Here is a 27,247-nt window from a genome sequence, read left to right on the forward strand (position 1 = left end):
CACCTGGTCAGGGAAGGCTGAAACAGGGCTAAGCCCAGTGTGGCTATCCTATGGCCTTCTAAATGTTGTTGGACTTCAACTCCCAGGCAGCACAGCCAACAGTCAGGGATGCTGGGAACTGTAGTCCAGCAACATCTGGAGGACCACTGGTTACAAACCCAATAGTTTCACAGTGTTTTTGCTTTGTTTGAAACCCCAGGAAGTTTTGCCAAGCGACTCGTCTGTCTGCCTGGTGCCAGTGCAAGGGAAAACTGGTATGTCAATTTCTATGGGCATGAGTGTATTAGTATAAATTGCTGGCCCCAGCATGGCACAAATCATATGTCTGAGGGGCCCATGCAGTATCTAAGTTTGCCGAGGCAGGGGGTGGAACACACAGTTCTCTCATCTAAAGGGCTACTTATTGATTGGCACGAGAGCCAAGAATATGAGCTTCTGTTCCATTTTGTGAGAGTCCTCCAGCTAGCAGGACAAAGGACAATTTCCCTTTCTTCTCCAGATAACTTTAACACCTCATTACAAATTACTTCTTCGGATGGGATGCCAACATTATTGCCCAAAAGGGTTTTAGTAGTTGCCAGATACTTTTTCCTCTCCTTTGGTGGAATCCGTAGGTGGAAGAAGCCAAAAAGATGAAAATTGGTGACCCACTTGACAGATCTACAGACCATGGTCCACAAAACCATAAAGGACATTTGGATAAGCTTCTGAAATATTGTGAAACTGGCGTGAAAGAAGGGGCTACTCTGGTATATGGAGGAAGACAAGTAGGTAGACCAGGTAAACTATGACCTAAGTAGAATCCATAAATCAGATTAGTTGATGAACAAAAGCAGTGGGGGTGGGTTTGTGTGTGTGTGATATATATATATTCTCCTACGGGCCACGGATTCCTCACCACAGTTCTTACCTAATGAGGCGACATGGGCTACAAATTTGTAAGTCTGGTCTGCTCATGCCTATTGTTGGATTCTTGGCTTTCGTTTGGGGAATTTGTCTCAGGTAGAGCCTTGTGGATCAGACCAAAGGCCCTTCTTGTCCATCATCTTGTTCTTCCCATGGCCAACCATATACCACTGGGAAGCCATGAGTGCAACAGCACTCTCCCCTCATATGAATTTTAGTGGATTAAACTGGGTACACCCTTTAAAAATTCCTCAGAAGATTTCTAAATCAGTTTATCTGATTAACCAATCTAATGCTGCAGCCCTGGATAAGATATTAAAGAATTAACACTTTTAATGCCACCATACGGAGTGTGCTACAGAAGACACGTACAGCATAGCCTCAATGGTGTATCAAGACAGAAAATGCCTGTAAAATGAAATAAAAGCATTAAAAAAATAATTCTCAAGACAGAAAATGTCTGGAATCATTTCAGTTTTGCACATGCCACACCATCTTCTCTTTGATCAGGCTTCTTCATGGAACCTACAATATTCACGGATGTTGAAGACCATATGTTCATTGCACAAGAAGAGTCTTTTGGTCCTATAATGGTCATTTCCAAGTTCCAAGATGGGTAGGTCCTGCTATAGATTAATGGTGTTATTCTTTATTCTCCATGCAACAGTTAATCATGTGAGTCCAGTGCCCAAACGTGGCTTATAAAGCCAGGCATCTGTGATTGTAAAGTGTTGTCGTTTTTACCTTCATTCCTACTTGCATGGGATGCCTCCATATCAATAACTTATTTTAGCAGAGGATGCTTTCTAGTCAAGCTTTTTAAACACATAATAAAGAAGCAGCAGAACGAAATAGCGCGTGGAGAAATCTGTTGATGAAAGGCAGCTTAAACTAACTTGGATTAATGTCTCTACTACATTCCATGTTGCTGCATTGATGGCAGATTATTCTCTCATATTGCAGGGATGTTGATGGGGTGTTGGAACGAGCCAACCGGACCGAATATGGCTTGGCTTCAGGGGTCTTCACCAAAGACATAAGCAAAGCTCTCTACGTCAGCGATAGGCTGGAAGCTGGAACAGTTTTCATCAACACCTATAACAAAACTGATGTGGCCGCCCCATTTGGAGGATTCAAGCAGTCTGGCTTTGGAAAAGATTTAGGTAAGTTGCATTTTACTTAAGATCCACACAGAAATCTAAAGCTCATTGCAGTGGTGGGCAAGCTGTGCACCTGCGGACAATGCTAGACTACAACTCCCATAATCCCTGCTGGCTAGGGTTGATGGGACTTGGAAGTCCAACAACAACAGCAGGTCACCATGTCCCTACCTTGGGTCAGAGGTTTGAAACCTATGTTTACCTTTTAAAGTTTCTTAGTTATTTAATACTATGATCTCATATTTTACTGCTAGCTGCTTTTCAGCAACAGATCACACCCACTTCATGCATTTAAAGCACCTTTAAATAATACTGTGGTACCTCAGGTTACATACGCTTCAGGTTACAGACTCCGCTAACCCAGAAATAGTACCTCGGGTTAAGAACTTTGCTGCAGGATGAGAACAGAAATCGTGCTCCGGCGGCACGGCGACAGCGGGAGGCCCCATTAGCTAAAGTGGTGCTTCAGGATAAGAACAGTTTCAGGTTAAGAACAGATCTCCGGAACGAATTAAGTACGTAACCAGAGGTACCACTGTAATACTATAGTGGTGCCCAACTTTTAGTGGGATGGGTAGGACCTGGTCCTTATCAATGTTGCTAGATGCTCATTTTATGCATTTTATATTATTTTAACTTCTTCTGGTTTTATATTGTTTTAAACCATAAAACTACTTTTTTAGGGTCAAGTAGCTTTGAGGCTTTTTACTGTTTCAATTACCTATTTTACCCATCTGTCACTTTAAAAGTGCATGGTTTTCCCCAAAGAATCCTGGGAATTGTAGTTTGTTATGAATCCTGGCAATTATAGCTCCATGAGGGATAAACTGCAGTTCCTAGGATTCTTTGGAGGAAGCCATGCACTTTGAACATACTGTGTGGATGTGACCAAAAAGGCACATCTATGTATCTTAATAATAAAAAAAGTATTGTGAAAAAGCATAGGTTTGATTGCCGAATTATTTCTGGCAAACCTAGCACTTGAGACAGAAAGCACACATTTACCTCACATTTAAATTACTAATAGTGTTAGGAATCGTAGCTCTGTGAAGGGTAAACTCTAGTTCACTGGATTCTTTGTGGAAAGCCACGAGTTTTAAATGTGTGTTAAATGTGCTGGAAATTTATGGAGTGGATTGGTGCGAAAAATATGTGCAGTCTACAATTGTTTCCATGCTCTTGTTCTCCTCAGGTGAGGAAGCGCTTCATGAGTATCTCAGAACGAAAGCTGTAACCGTGGAATATTAAGCATCGCGACTGGGGTGGCATAGTGTTCTTAAAACGCTTCACCAAGCACAAGACAGGACTCCAAAATTACAACAGCAAAACTGCGAACTTCCACTGGCACTTAAAAACGCAGAGCCAGAACCAAACCCTTTTATGATGTGGATCCTCCAGCAGAGATCCGCATGCATTCAGTAGGGAATCACTTCTGAGTCATAGACTTTACTGTGACATTATCGGCTTCTGCAGCTTTTTTGTACCGTGGTCTCCGCTACCCTGAATGTCATCGCCTATAAAAGCAACTGAACCATCCAGTGGTGACATATCGAAACCTCAGATCCCTGGACTTCACAATGGAGATCTTGCCCAAGTGAGAAGCAACGGACGTAGGAAACTACCTTATGCTGAGCCACAGCATGAGTTCATCTAGCTCAGTATTGTCTGTCTGGACTGGCAGCAGCTCTGAGAGTTTTGGACAGGTGTTCCCAGTTTGACCTGAAGATGCTGAGGGTCAAACCTGGGACATTATGCATACAAATCAAATGCTCTACCGCTGAGCTATGGCCTTCTTCAGCGCTGTATGTCCCTTGTTTCTCCAAATTAGTCCCATAGTACTTAGTTTCTACAGAATGCATCACACCAGCATTATGCCTCTTTTCTTCCTGCAATGCAAGTTTTTAAGCAGCACAGAGAACCAATTTGCCATAAACATTGTACATAAATTCAAGTGCACTTACTGTGTTTTTTGTATGATATGCAGAACTTAATGTCTGTGTTCTACTATGCATACGAAAGCTATAGCAACTATTTTATAATGTGTTTACATTTCCTCCAATGAGAAATCTACATAGCTGTGAATTCCAATTATGCTATTAAATCATGTTTGTGCTGAATGTGTTATGTAGCGTGTTACAATCCTGAAATACGTCTGTAAAAGCATATAAACGAACACTTATCTTTGGCTACCACTTTTCATATCCAAAGGAGCAGCAGAATTGTAATGGTTGCACCCTGAAGCCTTTTAGAGCAGGGGTTTGGAACATGATCTTCCAGCTGTTTTATTTTGGTGAACATTTGCTGCCTGCAGAATATTCAGCCTAAATGACTTCACTTGCTAGATATACACAATTTGTATCCAAATCTGCTGCCAAAGAAGTGGCAGCTCAAATGCATATTCAAAGGCAAATCATTCCAAGGTCACGCTCAAATAAGTGCAAATAAGTGCAAAAGATTGCATCCTAGGAGAAAGATCAGTGTCCAGGAAGCCATCGGCTAACAAGCTGTTCATCCATTAAAATTGTAATGCAATGTCTGATTTTCAAGATCAAAACAGTAGAAACTTGTGAGTTGGTGTATTGATATCTAAACAAATACAGAACACCTTGAAAATAGTAGTTATTTATTTAACAAACCCGTATTTTCTTTATGAAAACATGGGAAATATCCCCATTTCAAATGCGTAACAGGACTGCTGCCCAAACACTCAACCATCCTGCAGAATTTTGAGGAAACCACTTCCGGTATAAGGCTAGATAGTTTGTCCTTAATCTGAGCATTTACACATATATGTTTGGGATCAGAAAAATAGGCTACAGGACTTTCAGCAGCTTCCCTCATGATCCCCTCTATGTACAAGAAATGTTTTGACCGGCCCAGCTGCTGCTACCTCTCCACAGCTGGAACCTCCCCTTAAGAGGCCAATGCAATTCTCTCTCCACCTTATAGCAGACCTAAGATCAGCTCTTCGGTTACAGCTGCCATGCTGAAGCTGTTGCAAAGTAACATGCAAGGGTCACTCACCAGAGGTCACCCCAATTTGAAAGGTATTCAGGGTAGCAGCTAAACAATTCTCTCCAATAACTAGAAGAATCTACATGCTTCCAGCACATGACAGAAGCATTGCCAGTTTCCATGTAGCCACCATAACCTAATAATTGCTTCCATCAATAAATAGGAATACAATATAAAGCACCAATTGGCCTGATGCGTATTTTCTGTCTGCCTGATTCAGTGCTTTCTCCCCCCACCCTGCGCGCCCCCATACTAAGCTCCTGACGATCCTCATTAATCTTTTTCATCTTGGGGCTTGGACTGAAGTGATCTTCCATGCCTCTTGGGCATGAGAGATGCAAAGAGAGTCTGCAAGTAGCACACCTGGAAGCAAACTAGCTTTTCAAGAGAATTTTTTTCAAGTTATGATACATGGCTTGTAACATGAATCGAAATCTGAGACGGCAGACATCTACTCAGTACTTGTAGGGTCCAGAATTTCTATTCTGCCTTCTCCTTTTGGTTTAGGAAGCTTAATGTTGTCGACGGTCACTTCGTCACAAACAGAACTGTCCTCGCTTTCAGAGTCATCTTCCGAGGCTGAATCCTCTTCCTCTGTATCAGAGCTGTTCAGTTCAACCAAAGCCACATTCTGCAATAAAAAGAAATACATATTATTATTTTTAAAAAGCTGTAAAGGAAGGCCAATTCAAACTCTAAATGAAGATGTACAGAACTGGGCAAATCATGGCTTCAACACCACAGCCTTAGAACAAACATCTCAATAGCCATATCCATAAAACAATTTTTATAAAATTCACTGTCATAATATGTAGGGGATGACTGGCTGAATGGCTTTTAAAAGAAGACTGGACAAATTAAATTGAGAATGGGTCTATCAGTGTGTAGGTTAATTGGGGAGAACCTCATACTGTCTTTGTGGAACGGCCTTGTACACTGCTTTTTTTATTTCTGTGTTATGCTTTATTCATTCTGCTGGTTAGTTTTAAGCCATTGAGTTAGGTCAAGTTCATTTGTACTGCTTAATACGAAGTTTATGGACTGATTTTTTGAATGATGTGTTTCCATATTGACACTAGCAATAATTTACACCTTATAAATAAGCACACAAAAGCCAACAGGCTGGGGGAAAATACTACCTTGCTAAGAGGCCAGTAGTCTTTGTTTCCATGCTGTCTGCAGAGAAAAGGAAAAAACCCCACCCACCCACTTCCTCTGCAGCTAGGATAGAAATGCAGACAACTAGGTTCTGTTTGAGAATACCAGTTCATTGTATTTGTGGTGCACAAGAACCAGTTATGTACAAGAACCAGTGTGATGCAGTGGTTAGAAACTTGGAATAGGATCTGGGAGACCAGAGCTCAAATCCCCACTCAGCCATGCAGCTCAGTGGGTCAGCTTGGCCAGCCACTGTCTCTCAGCCTAACCTACATTACAGGGGTGGTGTGAAGATAAAGAGCAGCGTGAAGAAGCATGTCTTTGAGGAAAGGTGGGTTAGAAATGTAATAATAAATAAATAATACATTAGGCTGTACTATGGTTATTTGTCATTGTTCCTACTAGCATTTTTCCTTTTTTGAATGATTATATTTATTGCTGTTTATCTGATATGCTGCGAGTAATTTAGCATACAATCTTGGCAGGAAATAACAAATAATCTGATGATTTATACAAATCATACAAATAAACTGATGGTGATAATTTGGCTGACCATTTTGGTGTGGTGTTCTCCAGAATATTCTTAATTTCCTACGATTTTTTAAACCACGCCCTAGGAATCTGTTTCAGCTATAAACCGGGAAGCTAAAGGCATGAGACAATGTTTAGACCAGGCATAGGCAACCTCGGCCCTCCAGATGTTTTGAGACTACAACTCCCATCATCCCTGACCACTGGTCCTGTTAGCTAGGGATGATGGGAGTTGTAGTCCCAAAACATCTGGAGGGCCGAGGTTGCCTATGCCTGGTTTAGACCATAAATTATCAGGCCTTAACCATATAATAATAGAGCCAGGAGAACATTCATCCTTTTTGCACCCTGTAAACATGAGTAAGATGCTAGAAGCCAAGGCATTAATTTTAGATAGAAATTATTCACCATTTCAATGACGTTTTCAACTGAAGCACCCACATGTTCAATATCAAACTCTTGAACAGGGGTGTTTTCCATTTCTCTTCTTAGCTCGTCATTTGCGTTGGCCATCCGTGGTAGAAAGTTCTGCACCCTGTCCAAAACTAGTACATGAAAACAGGCAAGATATTAATGAACTTCTACGAAAGACTTTGATAAAATACATTGGATGGCTTTACTCCTAGTAATGTCCAGTATTTTAACCCTTACTGCATACTGCAACCCTCCTGTCTGCAAACAGTCTTAAAACTGTTAGGCTTGTCACAGACAATGCTTTATAAGTTGCACAACACTAGAGAGGCAACAAGGCATGTATTGGGTGCTGCTACTCCACTGTCACTAGCAGTATTGCACTTTCCCATCTGCCACAGAAATAATACAGCGTAAGAACAGTACCCTATGCAGTGCTTTTTTTCTTTAAAGCACTAACCCTATGTATGGCAGAGCATAATTATTTTATGACATTATGTCTGATTTCACATCTTACAATCCAGATTAAAGCTCCCATTTTCTCAGCCCAACCAACAGGAGCTGATAAAAGTCTCCCCACTCCCTCGAGTCCTTGTCAGCTAGAGAAGGAATGCTGTAAACAAATGGTCACATTGCAAAATGTGTGGACATTTTGAAAGTTCCAAATACCAAATGCTGGGAAGTTAGTATGAAGAGATGGTGTACTATGTAGATACAAGACTTCACATTTAACAGAATATTGGTCTGGGCCAGTTTGGTTCTTATTAGAAGACTTGGGCAAAACATATTTAACATTCTTTCTTCACCATGCAGTTCTCAAAGCTGTTCATATACATTTAAACATTAAATGATTTGAGGATATATGAGGATGGATTGTCTTCCTGCCCACGGACCTCATTGCTGCCATCAGCTGTATGGTTTCTCATTCAGAGTAACACAAGACTTGTATTATCAGTTTAGTACTTGAATTTATAACTAGATGTGACAGGCCACACAAAAATGCTTTACAGATTCCATGAACACAACAGAGACACTTTATTTTGGAATGTTACAGTATTCCCTCACTACACCTTTTCAATGCCTCCCTCTTCTGCTTCTGTCATATTGCATTGCATGGACTTTCAGGTCTATGGGGAGGAACACAAAATTCTCAAGCTGTTTATGCTAGAACACTAATTCTACGTCAGGAATGTTTCTACACAATTCTTTAAGTTTGTATCTTACTGAAGTTCACACAATATATTTAAAGATGATGAGCACTTACGGTTGCTCCTTGGAAGCCTGACCGTCTGTAAGCTCATGGTTTTCTTCTTAGCATGCTTTGAATTTAGCAATAGCGTCTCATGAATACCTACAAGCCAGAATTCCAACATGAGTTCAGCAGTCACACACCAACCTTTTCTATTTACATAGAATATTCACACTATTAAAATAAAACAGTACAGTAGAGGAAACTGCATTCCAAAACAATTGGTCCAGAATAAATGTGATTTTTCCGTTCACCTACCCTATCTACCCTTATCTCATTTTTAAAAATATGCAAGCCCTCTTCATATGCCTTTCCACTCTCCCAGAACCCCAATCTCAGGTTACCCGAATCAAGCCCCATTTAAACTAAATCAAGAAATGCATTGCTAGAATTTTGATTTTAATAACACCCTTTTCTATTTCACTCATTACAGATTAGCCAATACAATACTAGCCATGCACACTCTACTCATGAAGCTGCAATGTGAAAAGCAACCCATATCTATATAATGCAAGCTTGTAATTCATGATGTGCATGAAGGGCAGTGCTTGTGCAGTGTATTTGTGTGTGAGAGACAGACCACAGCTTCCTGTATAGATCTGTAAAGGCTACAAGCACTGATAGTTATCTTTGTTGATCCGGAAGAATGAAAGCGGGAGGCAACTCCCCAAACAAGTAGCTTAACAACATACTGTTGATCCGTAGCAGCAGGAATGGAGGAAAGCCTCCTCAAAGCAACTAGCATTTGGAGACCAATAAATACAAGGAAAAGTGAGCAAGCCTTCCGGGTTTCTGCAAATTCTCAATGAAACTGGATGCTAAAACCAAACAACAACAAAAAGCAAAAGGGAAGGGAAAGGCCCCATTCTACTATTACAAAATGCAGATTTTAGGTCTCAGCAATATCCTACTACATGTACTGAGCCTGAAAGCTTGCTCACTTCTTTTAGTCGCCCCTACTAAAAGTATTATATGCTACGGTTATTTTTGTGGATCGCTTTGTTTGCAACGACACCTCACCTTATCCCTAAAATGCGTTCAGGCCGCAGACTTGCAAAATCTGGGTCCAATGAAAGAACAACTAACCGCTGCAGGGAAGCGGGAAAGGGTCGGGTGTTCCCGTCCCCCCCCCCCCCCCGTTCCTGAAGCGCAGAAAGTTGTCCCCCTATATCGGCAGCGCCTGCTCCGGCAACTCCTTGCCAATTACCTCCTCCGCTCCCCGCGGAAAGCAGCTCCCGGGATACAGCCGGAGCCGCGCCATCTCCGCTCAGCGCCATGCACCTCTTTGCAAACCGCTGCTTTTCCACGCGCGGCAGCCTCCGTGGGGGAAACCGGAACACGCGCGCGAGACCGGAAGCGGCGAAGCCCAGAGCGGCCTCGCGAGCGCGACGGCGCCACCTACAGCGCGGAGGGGGAAAAGCTTTTCTCTCCCTCGCTTAACGAAGCGGAATGTTGGAAGATCCGGGAAAGAGAAAAGCAAGCGCTTATTCACTCAGCGCAGAGTCAAACTCACAGGATGGTCACATCACCTTGGATGGCTTTAAGGATTAGGCAAATTAATGGAGGATAAGGCTATCGGTGGCTTCTAGCCATGATGACTTTGCTCAGCCTCCATGGCTGGAAGCAGTAATGCTTCTGAATCGCAGTTACAGTGGTACCTCGGGTTACATATGCTTCAGGTTACATACGCTTCAGGTTACAGACTCCACTAACCCAGAAAATATTACCTCAGGTTAAGAACTTTGCTTCAGGATGAGAACAGAAATCGTGCAGCGGCGGCACAGCAGCAGCAGGAGGCCCCATTAGCTAAAGTGGTGCTTCAGGTTAAGAATAGTTTCAGGTTAAGAACAGACCTCCAGAACGAATTAAGTTCTTAACCCGATGTACCACTGTACTGGAAACCCCAGGAGAGAAGAGTGCCTTTTGTGCTCAGATCCTGCTTGCTGGGCTCAGCCACTGTGAGAACAAGGATGCTGAACTAGAATGGACCAATGTCCTGATCCAACGGGCTCTTTTTATGTTCTCGGCATTTGGGGAATCAATTCCAATTTCCGCATCCTCAATTCCGTGTCAGAGACAGGATCAGAATCACCAGGAATTGAAGCTGGGGTCTTAGGACAGATCCACACAATAAATTTAAAGTACATTCATGGCATATTTAAAGCACACGACTCCATGGTCTCTGCTGACCTTCATTCTAAGGAAATCAAACCCCTGGAGTCTCTCAGTTCTCAGTTTGGGGTGGCATGTAACATCTAGACTGGACTGAGGACCAGCCCTGACTAGTGGATGAAATGACCTTCACCCTAGCCTAGGTATTGTGGCTCCTACATATACAGTTATTTATTTAAACATTCATTCATCACCTTTAAAACAAGAGGATAGGTCAATTACAGTATAAAAGCAGGCCCCCAACTCCTCACTTTTACATTGACTTTCCAGTGGGCAGTTGTTAGAACTGTTTGTTATATGTGTATGGACATTGCCGCCATTATCTTTCTCTATTGCTGTCCATTTTCTTACACCTGCTTTTAATTTTATTGTGCTTTATGTTTTTATTTGTGCAAGACACCTTAGGTTTGGCTTTTATAGAAAAGTGGGATTTAAAAGAATGACATACAAAGCTGTTTCAGAATCTGGAGTGGTGCCACAGTTTATGATATTGCAGTTGCCACCTTACCAATAGAGACAGACAGGTGGCTTTTATTTCCAGCACACAGAACCAGTATTTCCTGTGGTTGACTGTAGAGATAAAAATATTTGAACAGGAAATGGTGAACACTCCCCGATGTTCAAATAACATTATTGCTCTAGATATTCTAGCAATGCAATCTGACCTGATTTTTTCCTAAATTTAGTGGCTATAGGATTGTAATCTGTAACTGCAGCACACTAGTTCTTGCACAACTAAGGGTCCACTCACACTTCCATTTGCCCCTTGATTTCATGCTAGTTTTATGTCATTCGCTCATGCCATGCCTTTTGGTGAATTTCTCTGTCATTTTTCTAATTGCAAAAAGTGGATTTGTTCTGCCAGGGCACCAGAGTGCTTTAATTGCACAAACCTAAATTTCTATAATGCGCTCGAATACCTCTTGCAAAATACTGACAGTCTGGGGGTGACAAGGGTAGATGGCTTGCAACCTGAGACTCATAGAAATGGAATGGATCCCAAGGGTCATCTAGTCAAACACCCAACAATGCAGGAAAGCACAGCGAAAAATCCCTGGCAGATGGCCATCCAACCTGAAATATACTCAGAGTCGAGTGTGAATTTCATGCTCTTTATTCAGCTCATAGTAGCAATGAATGAAACTTCTCCAAAATGTCTAGCTATATATACATTATTTACACAATGGGCCCCGTGATTGGCTAATTCCGGGCTGCTCCTGTAGGCCAATCAACTTGCAGATTCACCTCCTCCAGAAGCCTGATTGGCTGCTCCTGCAGGCCAATCAGGTCACTGATTCACTTCCACCTGGAGCTGGATTGGGTGGCTCCTGTGGACAAATCAGACTGCTGCATTCTGGATCCTATTGTTCTAGGATTCAACTCAGTAGATAACACAACCTGTTTTAAAACCTCCAATTAAGGAGAGTCCATCACCTTAAGATGTGGTCCATCCCACTGTCAAATAGCTCTTGCCATCAGAAAATTCTTCCTAATGTTTACTAGGAACCTTCTTTCTTTTAATTCTTCTACTGCCTGTGAAGCAGTGGAAGCGCTGTCTGGGAGACAAGTTGAAGGCATCTAGATCTAGTTACCAAAACACAAGACACTTTAATAGTATTGATACAAAGGTTACGTGCCACCCCCAATCTCTGCCAAGTGGTAGCAAGATTCCAGGTGGTTCCAGATGCTCATCCAGGTTTGTGTTGGGAAATTGAGGCACAGCATAGAATACCATATTTTTCCATATATAACACCCCCCCCCCCATGTATAAGACGACCCATATTTTTTTGGACTGCAACAAAACATTGGGGGGGGGGATTTGCCAATAATTGTTGAGCTTTTGGGGGGGGGGTCATTGCTGCCAATCACTCTACAGCCTGCCCTCCACTGAAAATCACATGCATCGCCGTGGCCATTCAACGCAACAACAACCAATTGCATGCACACCTCGCCACTGCCATAAATAGCCTGCCCAATTGCCACAGCTGCAGCAAATCGTCAGCAGGCCTTGGTGCAGCAACCAATCACATGCCCAGTCGCCGCTGCCAATCTCCTGCTGGCTGCTGTCACCAATCCCCCACCCCTCCTCTGCTATCCCTGTGTAAGACGACAAGCAATTTTTGCCTATTACGGTGGTACCTCGGGTTACAGACGCTTCAGGTTACAGACTCTGCTAACCCAGAAATAGTATCTCGGGTTAAGAACTTTGCTTCAGGATGAGAACAGAAATCGTGCGGCGGTGGTGCAGTGGCAGCAGGAGGCCCCATTAGCTAAAGTGGTACCTTAGGTTAAGAACAGTTTCAGTTTAAGAACAGACCTCCAGAACGAATTAAGTTCTTAACTCGAGATACCACCATATTTCTAAGGGAAAATTATCGTCAGAAAAATTTGGTAGTTTCATTAAGAAATATGGCTTACTTTACACCTATTTACCCTTGGAAGCCTTCGGTGGAGGAGGTGCAGAACATTACAGCCCAAGAGTGTCTTTTGTTGCTTGTCTTGTTTGGGTTCAAAGTAGCAGCCAGTCATGGCCCCTGACCTCTCAGTGCAGCCTCCTCCAGCCAGCACTGCATAGAATTCTCTCTTTGTTCCTCTCCTTCCTCCTAGAACACTTTGCCAAATGCAGCACCTCCCCTTCTGTCTGCTCAACCTCCCTTCTCCAGACCTCTTTTTTAAAATGACAACATTTTTCCTGTGTGATATCACACCCTTGTTACCCTGGCAACCTCCATTTCACAGACCCAAGCATCCTCCTTTGATGGGCCATCAGCACCTTTGCCATGCTTGATGACTTCCATCCAGGTGAGACTCTGAAAAACAAGCTTAGTCTGCATTTTTACACTGCTAAACTGCCTCTCACCCAGGAGAAGACTACAAGCACTTACTAATTTCTAGCATTCAGTAATTTCTAACATTTGTAACTTGTTAGAATTAAAGGCGCTTTTCGTCCCCCGAATTCTGGTACACCAAATCTGTAACAGTATTATTTTGGTCATATTTTGAGACCAGGACTATGTTAGTTCTTTTCTCAGAGTTCTGCATAACCAATTGCACACAGTTCCCTTGCTTCTGATTCCAAAAGCCTCCTATAAAGACAAAGGCACGCATAGCAGGGGAAATCTCTCCCCCCCCCCCCAGCATTTCTGGCATGGAAAACACATTGCGTTTAAAAGAGTGGCGGTGCTAAATTAATTTAAACAAACGTGTAATAAGTTTGAATGCTGGCAAGCAGATGACTAGCTGCTATTTTTGAAATGCGCTAATTGTCAGAGCTTGGCAGGTGCCCCTGAGATTAAAACATTTCCCTTAAGGCATGCAAATTATCTTTTGATAGAATTACTCACACCCGTGTAGCTGACTCAAGCTGACAAAACAGAATTTGCTCTTTACTCGTATTGCTGTAGATGCTTATCATTAACTGCACCTTGAAATCGGTAAAAACAATTGGGTAATTTGAAGAGATGATAAGTGAATCTTCTACGTTACAAAGTCCAGTCCATATCACTTGAGATATCATACGTTTACCACTCTCTATTGCCATTTTAAGGGACATGGGTGGCGCTGTGGTCTAAACCACTGAGCCTAGGGCTTGCCGATTGGAAGGTCAGCGGTTCGAATCCCTGCAACGGGGCGAGCTCCTGTTGCTTGGTCCCAGCTCCTGCCAACCTAGCATTCGAAAGCATGTCAAAGTGCAAGTAGATACAGTGGTACCTCGGGTTAAGAACTTAATTTGTTCTGAAGGTCCATTCTTAACCTGAAACTGTTCTTAACCTGAGGTACCACTTTAGCTAATGGGGCCTCGCGCCGCCATCGCACGATTTCTGTTCTCATCCTGAAGCAAAGTTCTTAACTCGAGGTACTATTTCTGGCTTATTTCTGTATTCTGAAGTGTCTGTAACCGGAAGCGTCTGTAACCCGAAGTACCACTATAAATAGGTGGGTACCTGCTCTGGTGGGAAGGTAAACAGCGTTTCCGTGAGCTGCTCTGGTTTTGCCAGAAGCAGCTTAGTCATGCTGGCCACATGACCCGTAAAAACTGTCCGTGGACAAACATTGGCTCCCTCGGCCAGTAAAGCGAGATGAGCACCGCAAACCCAGAGTCATTCATGACTGGACTTAACTGTCAGGGGTCCTTTACCTTTACCTTTTTACTGCCATTTTGGTTGGCATCCGTCTGTCTTGGGAGATGATGGAAGAGTGTGCCTTTAGGGGTGAAGTCAAATAGCTGGAGAGTTACAATGCCTTCTGTGAGTGTAGACACTGATATGGGAGAGACATGTTTTGTTGCAGCTGGGGCAGATGAAGGCATCCAGTTGTGCTGATGCAGGTCTTCTTAGTGCACTCCTCCCAGTGATCATTCCTACTCTGGTCACTGCTGTGGACACACAACCTGACTGTCTCCAGGCGCTGTGACCATCTGCAAGAGATTCCCATATGGCAGGGTTAATGTTGCCAGCCTTCATGCCACATTTGCAGAAATAACTGTAACACAGAGCTGGTCTGCCAACATGCCTAGTGCCTGAAGCCAGCTCCCCATACAACACATCCTTGGGGAACCTGCCACCTTCCACTCTGTAGACATGAGCTAGACGTCACTGAGACAGGAGTGCAAACATGCTGGGAATATGGGCTTGGGAGAATACACTTTGGTTTGAAACCCTGTCCTGCCAAGTGATGCCCAAAATCTTCCGGATGCAGTGCATTTGGAAGGTGTTGAGGCATTGCTCCCGGCAGGCATCACTCCTGGCACTTGTCATTTGACAGATCATGAGTTATGGATCCATCCATGTCTAGCATGGATGTTCTAACTCTGACATGTTCAGATTGGTACCTTGGTTTAAGAACAGCTTAGTTTATGAACAACTTGGATTAAGAACGCTGCAAACCCAGAAGTAGGTGTTTTGGTTTGTGAACTTTGCCTTGGAAGCAGAACATGTTCCACTTCCTGTGTTCCATTTGTAAACTGAGTCCCCCGCTGCTATGGGAAAGCATGCCTTGGTTTAAGAATGCTTTGGTTTAAGAACGGACTTCTGGAACGGATTAAGTTCGTAAAGCAAGGTACCACTGTATTAGAATTGGCAGGAACAAGCAACAGTGTGAACTCAAGATTTCCTTCCTCAGTATGTGCAAATGCCTGACTATATTTCTGTGCTGAGCTCTGGAATCCCCAGTGTGGTGCCCATGAGCCACACAACACCCACGGACAACCCCCTTGATATCTGCCAACCCTCTTGCTCCCCCTCCTTTTTAAAAAACCTTTTTGCTGAGGGTGTTTTGTATGCCTTTTTTGTTGTTGTTCTGTTGAAGGATTGACTATTTGGGAATATGATTCCTGCTTTGGTGGGGTCTTTGTGTCATTTTGGGGGTGTGTGTGTTTTGCCTATTGTTTTAAGGAGCAGATTATTTATCCCCACCCCACCCCGTTGAAATAAATATTTGGTGTTGCTCACAAGAGTTTCTTAGATTTCCCATTTCGCAAATGTACATCTATGCATCTTTCTACAGAATGGTCCTTAAGAGATAAATACTGGAGGTGGAAGAAAGCTGTGTTTTGACTTATTGTGTGGAAAGGTCCTTAGTGTTTATAGAACTAAGAACTTTTTGATATGCATATGCTATGAGTTTTGCTTTGTTTTTTAAATCAGGAATGGTGAGGATGTTCTTCTAATGGGGAAAACTTTACAAGAGAAATGTTGACATGATTTTAAGTTTAATTAGTCTAGTATTCCAAAAGAGTAAGGGGTAGTAAAGGCGTAGAAATTGGTTTTTTTAATGCACAGATCTTTCTACTGGATCTCTAACTGGATGTGAACAATGTTTCACTATCGGTTAGACAATTGGCACCAACCACTACAGTCTGAGAGAATTTCAGCAATTTCAAAAAGGGTGGCTCAGGATGTGCGAAAATGTTCCATCCATTTAGCATTGTCCCAGATCAACAGTGCAGCATCACCCACAAATGCTGTGCCTTATTTTGTAAGGACCTGATACTAAAGCAAATACGACAGCCTTATGCCTATGCAAACGAAAACGGCAATAACTAGCAAGTTATAGGAGCTCACAATCTGAATAATTGCACTGGGCTCTCATGCTCCTGAGGCATCACCCAGAAAGCTGACATGGAATTGCAACAAGGTGACATGATGGCACTGTAAGTTTCCACACGCTCCCCAAAAAATAAATTAATTAAAAGGGGAACTTGAGAGATAGCAGGAATAAGACAAATGGTCAGAGCTATTAATAGGATATAATTCACCAGTGCGGATGTAATACTATAGAAACATCACAAAATACCAAGAAAATTGCATGGAGGTGTGGAAGATACAGATAAAACCACTGTAATTCCACCACCTTTTCTACTGGTATGGGATTATACTCATACCCACAGAACACCAGTGGTCTGGCAGTGAACCTGATCACCAGGAAGGGGATGTATCTCACACGATCAGCACTGTTGGTGCTGGCAAGGCTGTCTTCCAATGCTGCTAAGTAGCAGCAGGTGCGCGGTGTACTGCTGTTCAGTCTCTGGATCAGGGCCAGTTAACACAGCCAAAAACACTGTAAGATTATTATTTTCAGCTATGCCAGTTGATGTTTCCAAGGGAAGTGTATTTTACACTAAACCTAAAATAAGTAAAGAATTGTTGACTGTTGTCTTTTGTTGCCAATAAAGCTTTCACGAGTGCAAGCAAATGCATCTTTATAATTTGCCAACAGCATATATACTTGCTGCTGGCTCGGCGTGCCAGCTTTTTTGTTCTGTTTTGCAGTTCTGATGCAAAACAGAGGAATGGAGCTTTTCGCTTTAGACTTCTCTTGAACTTTTTAATTAAAGAGAAATAAGTAGTTGGGAAAAGGTACAGAAGTAGGAAGAAGCCAGAGTGGTTAGCAAGTTTACCAGTGAAGAAAGTCCATCCCCTGCCACACACAACCATCCGTGGTGACCTTTGAAAATGAAGATGGTACTCTTAAACTGTTTCCTCATTCTGTTTAGCACGTCTCTGCTCAAAGACAAACACACAGTATAAATTATTAATAAAGTAATCTGAACTTCCTCCTTGAACCAAGAATTAAATGATGCAACAAACATGACTACTCACGTTTTAATGCATTCTTTCTGGGGGTCAGGTAATTTAAATCAGTTATACCTGAGGAGTTAGCTATGATTCTTAGAACCTTTCCCCAGGGCTTGGGGGAAACCAATATTCTCATTTCTGCATTTTTATTCTAGCAGTCTTACTTTTCAGAATGTATTTATCATTTTGGGTTGTTTGCTTTCTTTTTTGAGTTGAAAACTGAAAAAGCTAAAAGAAAAGAAAAAGAAAAAGGTAAAGGACCCCTTTACGGTTAAGTCCAGTCAAAGGTGACTATGGCGTAGAAGTGCTAATCTCGCTTTCAGGCTGAGGGAGCCAGCGTTTGTACACAGACAGCTTTCCAGGTCATGTGGCCAGCATGACTGAAACGCTTCTGGTGCAATGGGACACCATGATGGAAGCCAGAGCGCACAGAAACTCTGTTTACCTTCTCGCCGCAGCAGTACCTATTTATCTACTTGCACTGGCATGCTTTCAAACTGCTAGGTTGGCAGGAGCTGGGACAGAACAATGGGAGCTCACCCCATCACGGGGATTCGAAGCGCTGACCTTCTGATTGGTAAGCCCAAGAGGCTCTGTCGTTTAGAAAACATATGTCTGGCAGGAGTGCACTGAAAATTTCCCAATGATTTCCCAGTGATTAAGAGATATATAAGGCTTACTGCTCTCTTTTCATCTAAGGGCCCATTCATACTGTCCTTTAATGTGGATAGTAAGCTTCCTGTAACCACCTTTAATTCTCCACTGTCCATATGATGGTTCTCCTCCAAATCACTGCCTTCCCCCAGTTTCCCCTCCCTCAATCCAGATTTTCTCATAACCAATACTCTCCTTTTCAGAGTATCCCTGGTTGATTGAAAATGGGGAAAGTGTACCCATGAGCACAGCAGCACTTCCACTCTCATGTTCCTCAGTAACTGGTATTCAGAGAGTCAACGCTTCTGATACCAGAGCAAATATAAAGCCATCATGACTATTAGCCATCGCGCATTAATCCTCAATGAATTAAGGTATGGAGCTTCTGGGGCGCCACAACTGTGACATCCAACGGAAGGCGAGAGGTGGAGGGGTAGGGTGTGTGTGTGTGCTGGATTTTAGCTTTGCAGAGGGGCGCCGCTGAAATTTGAGACATCAAGGTCTGCCGCTGTATAGACACGTGTGCCATTTTGTGTCTGAGGGGAACTTGCCTAACTACATCCCCAATCCTCCCTGACCACTGGCCATGCTGAAGGAAGGCGTCCGGTTGCCCCTACCCCTGCTTTCAGAGATGCTGCCTGCTTGCAATCCCACCCACCCATGCACTCTAGTTATATAATAGGAGGCTGCTCCTCCTCCTCCTCCAAGGCGCGCGTCGCGTGCCAGGAACGTGTGAACGAAGGAACCCGTGTCTTTCCAGGGTGGGCCCATTCCGGGCCCCTCGGCGCTTCCTGGCGTTCCGAGGCGGGCTGCTCCGGCCTGCGCGGAGCGGGGTTCCCTGGAGCTCTCGCGGCCCCCGCCGTGGAAGCGCTGAGGAGTTTTCCGAGCGCCGGCGACGCCCGGCCACATCAGCGCCCGCCCGCCTGCCTGCGCGCCCGCCCCCCTCCCTGCTCTCCCCCGGCCTCTGCCGCGCGTGCTCAGTGGGGCGGCGGAGGCGGCGCCGCTTCTTCTACCCGGAGGAGCTGCTTCTGCCTCCTCGGCGGCCGCGGGCAAGTTCCTTCCTGTGCGCGAGGAGCGGGCGGCGGCGAGGATGGAGGCGAGCGGCGGCGGAGGAGGCGGCTGCTGCTGCTGCTGCCGCGGGTGGCTGGCTCCCCTCCCTGGTTCGCCATTGCCCAGGTAGGAGAGCGGGTGGCCCGAGGGTGGGGAAGGAGATGCGGAGGAAGGGCGGGAAAGGCGCCGCCGCCACCGTCGCCGCCTCCTCCACCCCCGGAGATGGAGGGAAGGGAATCCCCGCGGGGAAGTGAAGGAAGAACGGCATCTGCCTCCGAGGCAGCCCCGGGCCCGGCTGGCAGGCTGGCTGCTCCTTCCTCACCAGCCTGACTTTCTCTCCCCCACCTTGTTAAATCATTATGGCTAAACTGGAATAGCATTTCCTCATCGCGAGCATCCCTCTAGCTCCCTCCCCTCCGCCCCTTTTCACTCTCCTGAGAAATTTTTAATACTCTTGCGTCCTCTTCATATGCTGGTTTTATTTCTCTTTCCAGCCCCAGGGTTTGGGGTGGAATAAGCTGGGCAGAAAAGGCAAAGTCTCTTAAGTGGCCCCCCGGAGTGCTACAAAAATAGGTCACCACCTAAATGTTAAGATTATTGCATCTGCTGATGTTACCAAGGCGCTGGGCGTTTCTCCTTTCTAGTTTCGTGTTTGGTTTTGCTGTCATTTGCAGTTCAGTTGTACCGCTTCAGTTTGTGAATGCTAATGACGTTAAGGCAAGAGTGAATGGCTGTGCATAACTATAAATGTAGGATCTGCCTTTGTAATTTCACCCAGAAGTTGCTGCAGAAGGCAGAGTTCAAGGATGCAAAGTGAAAATTAGGCTCATTCAGAAAGTATTAGTTGCAATCCCGGACTGTCTAGAAAGTTCAGTCTATATATTTAAATAGAATTTAAACAAACAACAACAACAAAACAACATGACTTTGAAAAATAAATGAGAATCAGAGAAGAAATAGTTGGCTGTTGCTAGTATAAAACAGTAGATATCCAAGAGTTCCATATAATAAACAGTGCCATATGGAATAAGCATTAAAAACAGCCAAAATAAATAGTATGACAATATCCATCAATATTTGTTTGCAGTTATTACTTGGTGCCACAGATTTGTGTCAGGCTAACTTCGTAGTACACCTTGTGTGTGTGGAACCTGTTTGATGTGTCAGTAAATGTGAATCCAGGATATCCACCTCAAATAGATTGGAAAGCAGATGCCTATAATTTTTTAGCCAGGTAAATTTCACCTGAATTTGACACCAAAGTAACCAATTCCTTCATATACATAGGAATTTGGAAAAAAACAATTCACCTCATTCAGCAGCTTTGGTATGCTGTCTTTTGTTAATCATTAGATAATGGGTGGCAGAGAAAAACAGGGGAACTTTCAAGCTGAGCTTAATTTTGAAAGGCTTCTGTTTAAATTAAGCACCCACATAAATTGTTCCCAAGAGAGCTTGCAGCCATAAAAGACAAACACAGAAAAGCAAAAAAAAAAAAAATTTATTTTTTACAAAAGTTGTCAAACAGTCATTTTTATTTACGGGAATGACAAATCATTGCACACTGTGTGAGTAATGATAGTCTCAGAAGTGCAATGGTAATGCCCCAAGATCCTGAGCTATGTTTTGTATACATGTCAGTGACGGCAACAGAATTAGGTGGAAAGGAAGCAAGATAGTGGATAGGTCTCCTCCATGTCATCTTAGTGATGTCAGCCACAACAGAGACAGCTAATGGAGGATTGACTAACAGTGCATTTCTATACATGTCTACTCAGAGGTAAGCCTATTGAATTCATTGCAGTTTACCCCTAGGATTGCAGCCTAAATCTCTCATAGGTTTATGCCAAATCTTATACTAAGTGCCCCCTGATTATCTCTCATTTATACAAATACTTACTTTTATGATGGGTCAAAGGCAGGTACACAGAATGACAGCTTGGGGATGTAGCTGCTGCTATTCCGCCTTAATTGCTGCACCCTTGAAACTCATACACTGTGAATGGTTAAGTTCCTTAGAATATGTTGTATTTTTGTGCAGTTGGGAATAGTGCTTTTTTTTGTCAAAGCTAAGCAGCATGCTTAGGAATCTTGCTAAGTTCACAATTTATTTTGAGCAGAAGGGGCTCACAAATGCTTAAATCTTAACAAAGTATGATTTAACTGAGTTTTCAGTTCTGTAGATAGTGGTTAAGCTAGCCCTGTAATTATGTTTGCACTACCCTGCATGACTGTTATTTGGCAGATAATCAGACTTAGAAAACCAGGATGCTACAGTATCCATTGTCACTACAACATATTCATTGTTGCACTTGAGTAAGGTTAATATGAATAAAAACTTAAAATAAAAACTTTACATATTTTTTCTGGTTTATCTAAATCCGAAAATATGTTTACTTTTCATTATTTTGGACAGGTAATTTTTACGATATACTGATACATTTGGTCCCTGCTTTGCTGTAAAGTCTGTAAAGGATAATAACCTGTTTAAGACAGTATTTCAAACTGAGTTTGAACATGAGTTCCTTGCTTTTGGTGGCTTCTGGTTGTGACAGGTGATTTATGTACTATGAGATATCAGACAGTAAGAGCAAACTACAAGCGTGCATTAATTACTTGTTCTATGCCAATTTGTCATATCTACCTTTTATCAGTAACTTTGTACCTGCAACAGAAGGTTGCAGTGTGTGTGGCATGCTCTTATTCAGGATTCCAGGCAGACAGGCATTCCCTCTTGCATTCCTCCCCAGTTTCCATTTTTCTTCTTTTCAACACTCAGCCATCATTACATGCCCGCTGAGTATACTCACTTATCATTAACCACTTTGCCCCCCCCCCCGCAAAGTGATATTTATTCTTCTGCAAGCATTGTGGTTCCCCAAGCCTGCTGACAACTTCCCTCTTATGAGAGGATAGTACTGTTTTGACTTGTATAATGATAGGCACCTGGAGAATGAGTTCTCTACTAACAAGATGTCACGGTTTCATTTCCACATAATTTCCACAAGCATAAAGAGACAAGATGGTGTGCTTGATTCCTATCTACATATGCATCTCAACCAGTGTTAAGATTTTTGAGCTCAATCTGAGGTCATATCATTTGGACTGACATTGGAAACGTGTACTCGGTCAGGGTTGACATAGTTCATTTTTGTTTCAAAACAATTGGGTGTGGGAGGAGAACAACAACTTATAGTACCTCTAAAGGATATTGCAGAGCTTGTAAATGTGCAGAATGGGGCATTCCAAATTATCAATGGACTTGTTGTTGTTTAGTTGTGTCCAACTCTTCGTGACCCCATGGACCAGAGCACGCCAGGCACTCCTGTCTTCTACTACCTCCCGCAGTTTGGTCAAACTCATGCTGGTAGCTTCAAGAACACTGTCCAACCATCTTGTCCTCTGTCATCCCCTTCTCCTTGTGCCCTCAATCTTTCCCAACATCAGGGTATTTTCCAGGGAGTCTTCTCTTCTCATGAGGTGGCCAAAGTATTGGAGCCTCAGTTTCACGATCTGTCCTTCCAGTGAGCACTCAGGGCTGATTTCCTTCAGAATGGATAGGTTTGATCTTCTTGCAGTCCATGGGACTCACAAGAGTCTCCTCCAGCACCATACAGTGGTACCTCAGGTTAAGTACTTAATTCGTTCCGGAGGTCCGTACTTAACCTGAAACTGTTTTTAACCTGAAGCACCACTTTAGCTAATGGGGCCTCCTGCTGCTGCCACACCGCCGGAAGCGTACGTAACATGAAGCTTATGTAACCCGAGGTACCACTGTAATTCAAAAGTATCAATTCTTCGGCAAGCAGCCTTCTTTATGGTCCTGCTCTCACTTCCATACATCACTGCAGGGAAAACCATAGCTTTAACTATACGGACCTTTGTTGGCAAGGTGATGAGCGCCTCTATTATAGGAAGCTGCCCTACACTGAGTCAAACCATTGGTCCATCTAGCCCCATATCATCTACATTGACTGGTCGCAACTGTACAGTGCTTCAGGCAAGAGTCCCAGCCCCAACTGGAGATGCCCAGGATTGAACATGGGACTTTATGCATGCATGCAAGCAAGACAGATACTCTATGTCTAGTTAGTATAGAGCAGGAGCACATTATTGTGGACTTCCTGCTTGTGGACTTCCTGTACGTATCTGGCTGGGCTTTGTGAGAACAGAATGCTACCAGATAGACCTTTGGTCTGATCTCCTTCGCTAATGTTGTTATAATTAATGCTATTCCATTGATGATGATTTACTGCGGACACCATCTGACTGAACTTCCCACACAGTTGTGCTTCTCAAGTCCCTTTGAAGTCAATACAAGTTAGGAGTATGGATACAGGATTTTTAGTAACTGACTGAATTCAGACATTAGGCAAAATCTGTTAATCATTATCATTTATTAAATGTGTATACTGCCCTTCATGCAAAGATCACAGGGCAGTTCACAACATAAAAATACAAAATGACAACACAAAATACAAAATACGGAAAACCAAAAACAAACCAGTAACCCCCATCGCACAAGCACATTTAAAAGGTCATAGAGTGTTAATCAGCCAAAGGCCTGGTTTTAGTTATGCCAACTTTGGTTTGGTGTGCTGCCTGAATTTGCAAACCATAGTTCCACCTGCTGCTCTACACTCAAGAGATTGATGTTATTTGCAAATAAGAAGATGGCAGCGGGGGGGGGGGGGCGGAGATAGCTCAGCAGAGAGGAAATGAAAATAGATTGTGCACTTGGAAGTTCTAAACCAGGGGCCAGCGAACTTTATCAGCAGGGGGCCGGTCCACTGTCCCTCAGACCTTGTGGGGGGCCAGACTATATTTTTTGAGGGGAAATGAACAAATTCCTATGCCCCACAAATAACCCAGAGATGCATTTTAAATAAAAGGACACGTTCTACTCTGGTAAGAACACACTGATTCTCACACCGTCCACGGGCTGGATTTAGAAGGTGACTGGGCTGGATCCGGGCCACAGGCCTTAGTTTGCCTATCCATGTTCTAAACTATGATTTGGTGTAATTTGAATTGAGCCTTTGTCTCTCGCGGAAGAAGAATTTCACCCATTGAGCAAAAGCAATTAAGCAAATCTATCTAGGTTTCTCTGAAAAGTTGTCATTTGTTTTTTATTGATTTTCCATAATTTTTAACAAACTTGCCACCCAATTAATACAAATAAATACAAATTTAAAAGCTGACTTCTCACCCCCTGATGTTCCCTCTATTTTCCTCTCTCCTTTGCTGCTCCTAGTACAATAACATTTCCAACTTTCATTTCAAAATTCAACTCTGAAAAGTTGTAATACAAGAATGCAGGTTGTGCAAAGCTCAGATCAATGTACAGAGGTCATGGGTAGAGCCAGAAGGCACAACCCCCACACCACCATGTGTTGATTCTACACACACATGTGTTGTGCAATTAGCTGTTAGGACAATGAATCGTGTTTGGGAGCTGGGAAGGTGTAAACAACTGAAGGAAAATATATTGTGTTTTTGCATTTTATTTTTACTTTTGCAAATAGAAGGAAAATATATTGTAGGCAAGAAAGAACAAGGAATACAGCAAAGTGAAACAAGATCATCTGCATTGTAGACATAGCTACCATTCTTAAACATTACACCTTTCGTAAAAACTGGCATATTGGGTTTTCCCGTAGGACCCTTCTAACACTGTATCAATGCAGACTCCATTATGCCTCATCATCCTAAGTACCTATTTGCTGATCTTTGCAAGTATAAAAGCAGCCTGTTAGGTTCTGAGTAAGCAAAATACTTTAAGCGTCCTAAGATTTGAGTAATATTTAATGAAGACAATGTGATTATTGATAATCCAGTTAGGCAGTTAGGAAGAGTAAAGACTTAACAAGACCTATCAGTCATATACTGTATAAGCCAAGAGACATGGTAGGTGTGAAATCATTTGAACTATACTATGTGCATTTTTTTTTGGCATGGAGCAGTTTTATAATGCCGTCAGACTCCATTGTCACATTTCTTTGGTACTGCTTACTCCAGCTGCTAAAATTGAAGATTTCTGTTTAAAATATCTTTTAACTACAGGTCCATGCATTTATTTACTAGGTTGGAGGTTTTAAAGAGGAAAGATAGATTGTTGCATTCCAATGAACATTCCAATGAACAGGTTTGTAAAGTGGTTCTGCAAGTTTCCATCACTTCTATTATTAGCCAAAAATACTTTAAAAAACAAAACGAAAGGAGAGCTAAGTAGATGTTGAGGAGAGTACTTTACTTCTAACATTTATGGAGTAGTAATTGAGGATATTAATTCAGTTTATTTCCAAAAAAATACACATTACAACAAACTAATACGAAAAATAGAAACGGTTACTCCCAGAAACTCTGACTAAATTCCAGAATGATGAATAATTTCAAAGACTCAGACAATAATATGCAATTGTGGTGTCAACTGGCATTTTTTTTATATATATAATTAATTTTTATTCAGTTTCCAATAAACATTTTATCCAAATTAACGTTCGCTTTGTACATAAACATCTTTTGGACTTCCTTCAGCCTATTTGACAATTCTCCATATTCTCACTACCTCTCACATTTCTTAAATTTATATTGCACTTTACCACTCTTAATCTTATCCTGTCGTTCAAACAACATTTCAATCAGTCTTTTTCACAAAGCTTCTTGAAAGCCAACAAGCGTTAGTTGCTCCTCACATACATTTTTGATATATTCTGTAAATTTATTCCAGTCCTCGGAAAATCTCTGATCGCGTTGGTTCCTTATTTTCCCAGTCAATTTGTCCATCTCTGCATATTCCATCAACTTCATTCTCCATTCTTCCTTGGTCAACTGGCATTTTAAAAGATTGAAACGACTCCTGTATCTTAGTACTAATGCTGTAGCTCTCACTCAAATTATGTTATATCATCATCATCATTTTCTTGCTGTTGTGTTTTAGGCAGAATGATCTTATGCTCCGGTTTAACATGACCACCATTACACCAGAGCTTATACTGGCATAGCTAATTGGCATCCTGTGCTTCTCAAAAGAACATCAAAAGCACGGTAATAGAAATAGAAAAGACATCTCTATCAAAGTAGTGACAATGTTCACTTCCACAGAGTATCTGGCAACATCATCACCATGTAACTATCACCACATCACTTCTAACAATGCCCCCGTGTTTACCAATGCTTAGAAGGCCTCAGAAAGCAGGCAGTGGTAGCAGGAGCACTATGATGAAGTCATTTCAACAATTCTATAATTTCTTCTACACAGAAGGTATAAGCATAACTACCAGAAAGCATTTAAAGTGTTTCACCAGGTTAGGGAGGAAGCAAATGCTTAGAGTAAGGACTTAGAGTGAGGACTTCTACAGCCAGAGATTCAAAATCAAACTCAGGCATAGGCAAACTCAGCCCTCCATATGTTTTGGGACTACAACTCCCATCATCCCTGACCACTGGTCCTGTTAGCTAGAGATGATGGGAGTTGTAGTCCGAAAACATCTGGAGGGCTGAGTTTGCCTATGCCTGGTCAAACTCAAGCATTTGTGGACAAGCCCTTTGTCAGAGGCAAATATTGATGTTGTGCTTCAGGGAAGGGGAGAAGAATGACTGCAGGAGAATCAGGATTTTATCTTGCAGAAGGAAAATATATGAACCAAGCTGGGGTTTTTCCCATTCCACCCCCTGAATCCACCCATTTCCTTCTCATTTTGCTGCTGGGGTTGTGCCACCATATAACTGAGAATGATTTAAGATTACAACAGAAAATCTGTAATAAAAATACATTTTAAAAAGACAAAAAACAGTATAATAGCATTGCTATAATGTAGTAACTTCCTTGGAGTAGATGCCTCTGCAGGGAATTTGAAAGCAG

At 42.7% G+C, this 27,247-nt stretch overlaps 3 protein-coding genes across 4 annotated transcripts in view; 2 read left to right on the forward strand and 1 right to left on the reverse strand.

Moving 5' to 3' along the window:
- ALDH1L2 (aldehyde dehydrogenase 1 family member L2) overlaps positions 1-4,183 on the forward strand; it is a 31,027-nt gene extending 26,844 nt beyond the window's left edge. For both annotated transcript variants that reach the window (XM_083401262.1, XM_083401263.1), the window contains 4 exons: positions 615-780; positions 1,417-1,522; positions 1,870-2,069; positions 3,259-4,183. In XM_083401262.1, coding sequence (XP_083257388.1) covers positions 615-780; positions 1,417-1,522; positions 1,870-2,069; positions 3,259-3,314 — 528 coding nt within the window. In that variant the 3' untranslated portion in view covers positions 3,315-4,183. The remainder of the gene's footprint in view (positions 1-614; positions 781-1,416; positions 1,523-1,869; positions 2,070-3,258) is intronic.
- A 486-nt stretch (positions 4,184-4,669) lies between these two features.
- Positions 4,670-9,783, reverse strand: NOPCHAP1 (NOP protein chaperone 1). The gene is made up of 4 exons (XM_083401264.1): positions 9,638-9,783; positions 8,446-8,532; positions 7,179-7,315; positions 4,670-5,712 (listed from the first exon to the last, which is right to left on the reverse strand). Exons 1-4 carry the CDS (start codon positions 9,705-9,707, stop codon positions 5,533-5,535), a joined length of 474 nt encoding a protein of 157 aa, XP_083257390.1. The 5' UTR covers positions 9,708-9,783; the 3' UTR covers positions 4,670-5,532.
- A 9,300-nt stretch (positions 9,784-19,083) lies between these two features.
- The window catches only part of SLC41A2 (solute carrier family 41 member 2), a 49,484-nt gene continuing 41,320 nt past the window's right edge, over positions 19,084-27,247 (forward strand). The window contains exon 1 of the mRNA XM_083401277.1: positions 19,084-19,509. The gene's annotated coding sequence lies outside the window, so the exon portion shown is untranslated. The remainder of the gene's footprint in view (positions 19,510-27,247) is intronic.

This window comes from Podarcis tiliguerta (assembly GCF_965153285.1).
Source record: "Podarcis tiliguerta genome assembly, chromosome: 10".
Lineage (NCBI taxonomy): Eukaryota > Metazoa > Chordata > Lepidosauria > Squamata > Lacertidae > Podarcis > Podarcis tiliguerta.

Bases quoted from the DNA above. Each gene is read 5' to 3' on its own strand.
- NOPCHAP1 (XM_083401264.1), bottom strand. From the start codon at position 9,707: ATGGCGCTGAGCGGAGATGGCGCGGCTCCGGCTGTATCCCGGGAGCTG. The intron at 8,533-9,637 runs GTAATTGGCAAG...TCTGGCTTGTAG, and splicing joins TTCCGCGGGGAGCGGAGGAG to GTATTCATGAGACGCTATTG. The intron at 7,316-8,445 runs GTAAGTGCTCAT...TTCATGTACTAG, and splicing joins CAGGCTTCCAAGGAGCAACC to TTTTGGACAGGGTGCAGAAC.